Source organism: Acartia tonsa, chromosome 10 (assembly GCF_053477335.1).
Source record: "Acartia tonsa isolate MP-2025a chromosome 10, ASM5347733v1, whole genome shotgun sequence".
Classification (NCBI taxonomy): domain Eukaryota; kingdom Metazoa; phylum Arthropoda; class Copepoda; order Calanoida; family Acartiidae; genus Acartia; species Acartia tonsa.
The window spans coordinates 25,433,832-25,441,599 of NC_137269.1; the positions used below are offsets into that span (position 1 = coordinate 25,433,832).

The following is a 7,768-nucleotide window of genomic DNA, read 5'->3' on the forward strand; positions in this document are numbered from 1 at the left end:
TTTTTTCGCATAAAAGAAGCTAACTTTTTTTTAAAACCTTGAAAATTATTTCATCATTTCTTTTAAAACATCCTCCCGCATCATCAAAAATATATCAAATTTAATATTTACTTATTTGAGCTAGCTTCATACGAATTAAAATTAAAAGAAAAAAAATCCAGGGTGTGTTTACGCAGATGTGCCGTGTGCATTTGAATTTATCGATTTTTCATCTTTAATATAAATATAAGCTTTCGTATATTCCCCTGAATGTTTCTAAAAGAAAGACAGAGATTTCGAATTATAGAGTAATTTCGCTACAAAACTTATATTTTTAAGTTTTGAAATTTATGGCACCTCTGTGCGCGCATGCGCACTATTGATATTAAGCTTATGATTATTTGAATATAGAGTGCCAAAAATAATTATTAGTTTTGATTCAATTTAATCAAATATTTTGAATCAAGAAGTAAATTACTACTCAATTTTCTCTAAATATTTAAATTTGTAGAATTTACAATTTGTTTGGAAGTTTTTTTTAAGCAAGATGTTTAAAAATGTGGCAAAATTGTGGAACAACAATGTTTCATGATTTCTATATTTATGTTGTCTTTGCCAACCGGAAGTACCACCGAGATGGGTTTTTAAAAGATGAATGCCACATTTTTTCGGCGTTTTTTAGACATTGATTGATTGAACGTTGACGAGAGAATTTCAAACAGAGTATATAACATAAAAATACTGAATTTTAAATTATTTTTTTAGCAATTTTTCTAATGTCTAACACAGCTCTAAAAAGATGCATTAATTAATATGCAGCAAAAATGGATTGAAGATAATCTTTTTTTTTCTATGAAGGCCGTACCATCAAAAGCGAAATAGATAAATAAATCATTGTATACTCTTTTAGATTTCGCGAATGTCGCGCTTGTTATTCATAGCGTAAAAAATGTCGAAAAAACGCGGCAATATCTTTTAAGAACCCGGCCGGAAATAGATTCTATATGGTTAACAACTATATATATATTTAAATATTTTTTTTTAATATTGAATGCACTATATTTTTTTATATTCTATCGAATATATATTTTATATGTCATTACAAAACTATATTACAGTTAATATTAACATTAAAAAAAAAACATCAATTTAAAATTTCGTAACCCTGTAATTAGGTATTGGCGGTAGAAGTACAGTTCACCACGGTCCACGCTTGGGCTAGCATCACTCACCAGCGGCTCTGCCTAGGCTTTTAATGAGAAAGGCCAGGGTATTATTATTACAGGTATTGTGTCTTTAAAGGGACTGTGAACGTAAATTTTTCTCATCTTAACATTATCTTATTCATAATATCTCACAGATAGAGCAAAACGCGCTTTTGTTTGCTTAAAAAACGGCTTTTTCCGACGATTTTTATAAGGTACAGGGAAAGGAAGAAATTTTTCGTATTATTTAAAATGTCCCTAGCCTAAAACCTAACCTAACCTAAAATAGTTGTTCGTCGGTAGTCGGGGGGGGGGGGGGGGGGACAAAATTGAAAAAAAAATTTCTAAGAGGATAACGCCGATTTTTTCTCCCATTATAGCTAAAATTAAACTTTTTCACATGGTACAGAAAGACATCCTGTTAATTTTATTTAAGAAATAGATATTCCTAATCTAACAATAATTTTATTTTGGTCAGGTTTATGGTAATGAATGTAAAGATGGACGGGCGAACATGGGAGCAGTTACTCTTTATCTTGCAGCAGATAACTCAACTCACCCTCACAGAAACACCACCAAGACGCAGGCACATAGATAATTATTATAGAGAAGTTACGATTTTCTTTAAGTATTTAAGAACAAATTCACTAGCATTTTGCTTGTAAAGAAGAAGTAATGAAATTAGTTTGTTTAGTCAGCACACTAAATCTAAAATAAAGAAAAATTGATATTAATGTAGTTTTGACTTAAACAAAGAGTTTCCAGTATGGCTTTGAAACCGATAAATATCCCCTGGATTAAAAATGGTTCTGGGCCATACTGAAAAATTACGTATTACAGACAATTTTCTATGAACAATAGTCTAGAAATTATATTATCAATACCAGCTTTGTTAGGCCAGTCCTTTGGCCCCTCGGGGCTAACAAAATTGCTATTGATCTGAAAATTTCTCATTTTACCAGTCGCGGAAAGCTGTCTATAATACGACGCGATAAATAAAATCAGAGACAAAAATACCATTTTTAGATAAAAAGTATACTTTATACCTACCTACACACTTAAATAAAAATAGCCTATTTATATTTAATTTGTTCTTGGATCTTTAGTTAATAGTTATCTATGCTTATCAGGGAGGACACCCTTGGAGGAAGGTTGACCCAGGCCATCTTCCAGACCCTCATTGTCACATGGATCAAGGCTAATCTCTATGTTGTTGTGTACTGTGAACTTTGGGATCAGTTTCTAGAGGTAATGTTAGCTATACTATAATTAAGATAACCTGCAGAAATAGATATTTTATTACTTGGATGTTACACTAGATTTTTATTTTCTCTAATAAAGTAAAACTCCCAGTGGGCTAAAATGACGATAACCCTAATTCGCCCCCTTTACTCCATTCCGTCCCGTCCTACTGGATAAACAAACTGACCATTGAATGAGTTTCATGTTAGCAACCTAAATTGACTTCAATTTTTCCACTGTCATCAATATCCACGTATATTCTATATCCATTCCATAATGTTTTATTTGTTCTACAGTACAGGAATCAGATCTATTTGCCAATCGTCCTAAAGACAACCAATGGTTGATTGTACGTCAAGCTTTTAATTTTAAGAGGGATAAAATGAGGGATTTCAAAGGTTTGAGGTTGGTAATCTAATATATTTTTTTTTTAATTTTGAAGGGAAACAAATAAGGGGTTTTACGGGTTGAGTGGAGTTAACACCCTTTAAGCCCCACCCTTTAAAATCTGTATCAAGAATTAAAAATGAAGTTTGGGGACGAATTTTTGCTTCATTAATTTAGATGAATTATTTTTCCACCAACTTTTCTACTTGTCAAAATAAGTTCGTTTGTTTTAGGTTTTGAGTGGACTAACTTTATGGGAAGAATTAATCCGGGAGTGGTTTAAGACTATGGAAACCCTTACCAGAGTGTTAGCTAGACAGGTATATTATTTTTTTAATGTTTTTTCCATTAAAGTTTATAAAAATAATCGATATATTATTACTGGGATGTTGTACCACATTTTCATTTACTCTGATAAGGAGATGCTCACAGCTGGCTAAAATAAAGATACCCCCCTTCTTTAAACCCAATCCTTACCCTACTACTGGTTGAACAAACTGACCAATAAACGAATTTCATGTTAGCAAGCTAAAATAACGACAATTTTTTCCCCCTGTCGTAATATCCACGTATATTCTACATTCATTAGAGTAGGTGGTATTATCCTTTTAGAAATGTAGCGCTCGGCTCCCTAGCCTGCCTAGCCGCAGCGCTCGGCCCCCTTGCCTGCCTAGCCGCAGCGCTCGGCCCACTTGCCTGCCTAGCCGCAGCGCTCGGCTCCCTAGCCTAAAACCTAACCTAACCTAAAATTGAAGTTATTTTTACTTCACTTTATTTTTTAAGGAAATGAACGGTACATTATATGCCGGTGAACGGCTGAGAGTGGAAATATCCCGGGGACGAGGCAGGGGACGTGGAGGCGGAGGTGATAGGGGGCGCAGTTCTTACAGAGGTAGAGGCCGGGGTGGAGCGGGGATAGGTATGAAAGACGCAGCCCCCCACATTACTCTAGGAAAGTTTTTGTTTTAAAAAGTAAAAGTTAGAAAATCTTTAGGTAGGCTTATTTATTAAATGTAACGTTTAAAAGCAATGCATTTTTTGTAATTTCGCCATGGACTGACGTACAGTTTTGTTATAAAGTTGCTGCGCTAATAAAACAGCAGTACCTAAGATAAAAAAATTTAAAATTAATCTTCCAAAATACTTACTAAAAATCATCGAATTTTTTTTTTCAAAATGAAAACATTTAAAAATAACAGAGGTGGCTCTAGAGGAAGGGGAGGTGATAAGGGTGGCTTTAGAGGCAGAGGCCGTGGAGGGGACAGGGGTGGTTTCAGAGGACGTGGTGGCAGAGGGGGTGGTAGATCCCCTCCACCAAGGTAAAATTTTAAATTTTAAGATTAGTTTAGATATTGCTAGCGGCTGCGGCCCTAGCATTTAGGGGCTCTGTATTAAAAAGGATAGATAGGGGACAGAAATATAGTCTAAAACCATTCCGTGTCATATGAGAAGCTTTCCTACCTATAAAGGAGAACTCAATCGGTTTAGTAGTTATCGAAATCTTAAGCTAAAGACAAAGAACCTTTTTACTTTAAACAATTTAGTATATAAACAAAATATATTAGTGTAATTTCCAAATTTGCTAACTTTAAATGCCTACCATCTCTTTTATTGCTTTATTAAAGATTTTCTAAAATTACAATAACTTTCCTACCTAGATATGCTCTTTTTTATTAGTTCTTCCCTTTTCTACCAATCAAAAAATTTTAAAAACCTTTTTTTTAATGAATTTTAACTTTTTAAGTAAATTATTTTTATTTTTTCAGGTATGAGAGGAGAGATGGCTACGGACCCCCCTCACATTACTTCACAAGGGAGGCACACCCCAGGGGCGACTACTCCCCTCCACAACAACGTTACAGAGGCCCCCCACCGCCAATGAGGGATATGTCGCCACGAGGACCCCCCCCGCGGACCTCCTCCCCCCCACCACAGAGAATATTCCCCGTCACCCAGGAGGGGACCTCCCGGTAGGGGCCCAGGGATTACTCACCTGAACCAAGAGGTCGGCCACCCCCAAGGTAAAATCAAATTTATATCAGGGATGTAAAGGGATAAGTCAATGGCCGATAAACTGATGAACATCAACATCGATGATACATAAAATTAGTGGTTAAAAAACGTTTGAACACTCAACTTATTGAAACAATAAATCAAAATTTAATTAACTCCCCAAAGTAGTTACCTAAGCCAATGAATAAGAAAACGTTATAATAAGAAGAAAATAAAGCTTTGGGGACTAGTGTAATAAACAGTCCACTTCCTTCCTTCATTTAATCCTCCATAACTTAGGACCCCGCGTTCCACGACTCCATACGCCACGTGAAGCATATAATCAGTAATGCATCATCCTATTATATAAAGCAGTAAGACTTTTTTTCTAAATAACTACTGATCCGATTGGGTTCTCTATTTTAGGTAGGCATCACATAGGTCCTGAGTTGGTTTTATTCTATTTTCTGATCATATTTAAGCCTTAAGATGGATTTTTTTTACTTTTTCTATTGAAACTAAAATAAAAAAATGTTGGGATCTATTTCAACTCACCACTAACTCAAGTGCCCCTAGAGGCCTCTAGGGGCTTAGTTACTATTGACCATACACTGTATTATCTTAGGTTGCGGCGGAAACCGGCTCCGATGCTGTACATCCTGGCTATGGATTTCTCTCCGAGAATGTCGAGTTTGCTAATCTTTGCCAGGTAAATGCAGGGAGGGAGGGGACAATGGGCTGTTAACTACACGTGTCCCCAAACTTTTATAATAACGTATTCTTATTCGTTGGCTTAACAACTTTGGGGATTAAGTGATCCCTGATTGGTTGGTACATTAAGTTGAGTGTCCAAACGTATCAACCACAAAAGGTAATCTATGTAAGGGGTAATTTTGTGTATCATCAATGGGGTTGTACATGTACAGTACATCAATTTGTCGACCATTGTCTTATCCCTTAAGATTCTTGGGTAAATGGATATATTATTACCTGGATGTTACACCAGTTTTTCATGTACTCTAATAAAGCGGTACTCACAGCGGGCTAAAATAAAGATACACCCTTATTCCTCCCTTACAACACCCCCTTACCTCCTTCTGGGTAAACGATCTGACCAATATATGAAGTCCATGTTAGGAACCTAAATTCATGACAACAAATTTCCATGATATGTCATTAATAATATCCACGTGTATTTTATATCCCTGGACAGGTAATATTTTCCATTTGACTGCAGGGAGGGAGTGGATATTAGACTGGAAGTTATACTGGTACCCAAAGTTTTATAAACACGTTAGCTCACAACTTTAAATCTTGATTGGTTCATTCAAACTAGCAGTGTCTGAACTAATCTAAGGTGTTGTTTTGTTCAATATATTTGGGGATTTATATATGTATATTTCGTTCATTATCTTGTCCACGGTCATTAGTGTGAGGAATGGGGTTGACAACACACCCCTTAAAATTAAAATTATGTAGATTCCCCCCCCCCCGTTTTTTAAAAACCTCTAAGATTACATCCCTTCCCGTAAAAACCCTGTGCAGACTGTACTGCTTACGTTTTTTTCTGGTTAATTTCAAGAATGTAATATTATATTAATAAGAATGATACCTACCTTTTAATTTAAATTTTTTTTTTTTATCAGGAGAAAGGAGTTATATTTGTTGGTCCACCGTCCACTGCCATTAGAGATATGGGTATCAAGTCTACATCTAAGGTAAATGATAGAGTAGCTACTCAGGAACTTATTTTGGTTGATTTCAAGTAGAAAAAAATAACACTCTATACTATACCGGAGTAACAGGATGTCTGTTCATTTGTCCTGTACGATCTCAATCTTCTGGTCTTCCATAATTTTCAGGGAATGTTTATGCTGTTTTTTTGGCGGGGGGGGGGGGTATGACACCGCTTCTTGGAAAAATGACCTCGAATATTTTCATTGGTAAAAACCCTCCAACCATCCTCTTTTAAGACGAAACACAAGTAGGCTCTAGGAAAAGCAACTGTGTATTTAAAAGAAGTCTGTCGTTACAATTTTTCTAATATTTAACCTGTTTTTTAGATGATCATGGAAGCCGCTAACGTACCTGTAATCCACGGTTACCACGGAGAGGACCAGAGCCTGGACACCTTGAAGGCGGAGGCAGACAAGATCGGGTTCCCTGTTATGATGCCGAGTAGTATGGACACAGCATGTTCTTGTTAGCCAGGGATGTTGTTACTGCTTATGTTTTCCAGGTAAGCTTTCCCTTTATTTTTTCTCGTTCTGCGTTTTCAAAGATGTTTAGTTAGATAAGTTTGCTGATTTTTTTGCCACGTGTCAAGATGCCTGTAGGAAATGAATGAGGGGGGAGAGGGGGAGTCGAACCTACACACTTTTATTTTTGCTTTCAAAAGAAAAAATTTAGGTGTGAGAGTAAGGGGGGGGGAAGTTCTGACACATTTGCGTAAACAGCGAGTATAGGCTTTATCTTTGGGACGGACGGACGGACGGACGGACAGACATCGTTCTACTTTGTATTATAGATTAGATATTTAGTAGGGAGGGATGGGACATTGGGCTGTAAATTACACTAGCCCCCAAAGTTTTCAAATAACATTTTCTTATTCTTTGGCCTAACAACCTTGGGTACTTTTATTGATTTTTTATTGGTTGGTTCATTAAGTTGAGTGTCCTAACATTTCAATCACTTATTGTAATCTACAGAAGGGGTAACGATGTGTATCATCATTAGAGATGAACATCAATTTATCAGCCATTGTCTTATCCCTTTATATCCCTGTAATTATCTAATTAACTAATGAGCAATTTTATTCCAGGTTGAAAATCAGTGATACGAGTTCGAATGGGGCCGGTGCCCAGCAAATCCTGGAGGTTGCGCAACAGTTTTCGCGGCCAGAGCAGTAGAATCAAGAAAAATATGTTTAAGTGTTGTTTCAATCAATAAAATAATAATGAAAA

General features: G+C 36.0%; 1 protein-coding gene across 3 annotated transcripts; it reads left to right on the plus strand.

The window, feature by feature from the left end:
- Positions 1 to 667: 667 nt before the first annotated feature.
- LOC145329695 (uncharacterized) lies at positions 668 to 7,768 on the plus strand. Of its 3 annotated transcripts, XM_080174055.1 has the most exons (11): positions 668 to 1,264; positions 1,663 to 1,770; positions 2,315 to 2,432; positions 3,047 to 3,133; positions 3,597 to 3,763; positions 4,011 to 4,132; positions 4,580 to 4,834; positions 5,431 to 5,514; positions 6,452 to 6,523; positions 6,869 to 7,044; positions 7,627 to 7,768. In XM_080174055.1, exons 2-7 carry the CDS (start codon positions 1,667 to 1,669, stop codon positions 4,693 to 4,695), a joined length of 714 nt encoding a protein of 237 aa, XP_080030181.1. In that variant the 5' UTR covers positions 668 to 1,264; positions 1,663 to 1,666; the 3' UTR covers positions 4,696 to 4,834; positions 5,431 to 5,514; positions 6,452 to 6,523; positions 6,869 to 7,044; positions 7,627 to 7,768. The 3 variants fall into 3 exon arrangements, with proteins under 3 accessions (XP_080030181.1, XP_080030182.1, XP_080030183.1); XM_080174056.1 differs by lacking the exon at positions 5,431 to 5,514; XM_080174057.1 differs by lacking the exon at positions 4,580 to 4,834.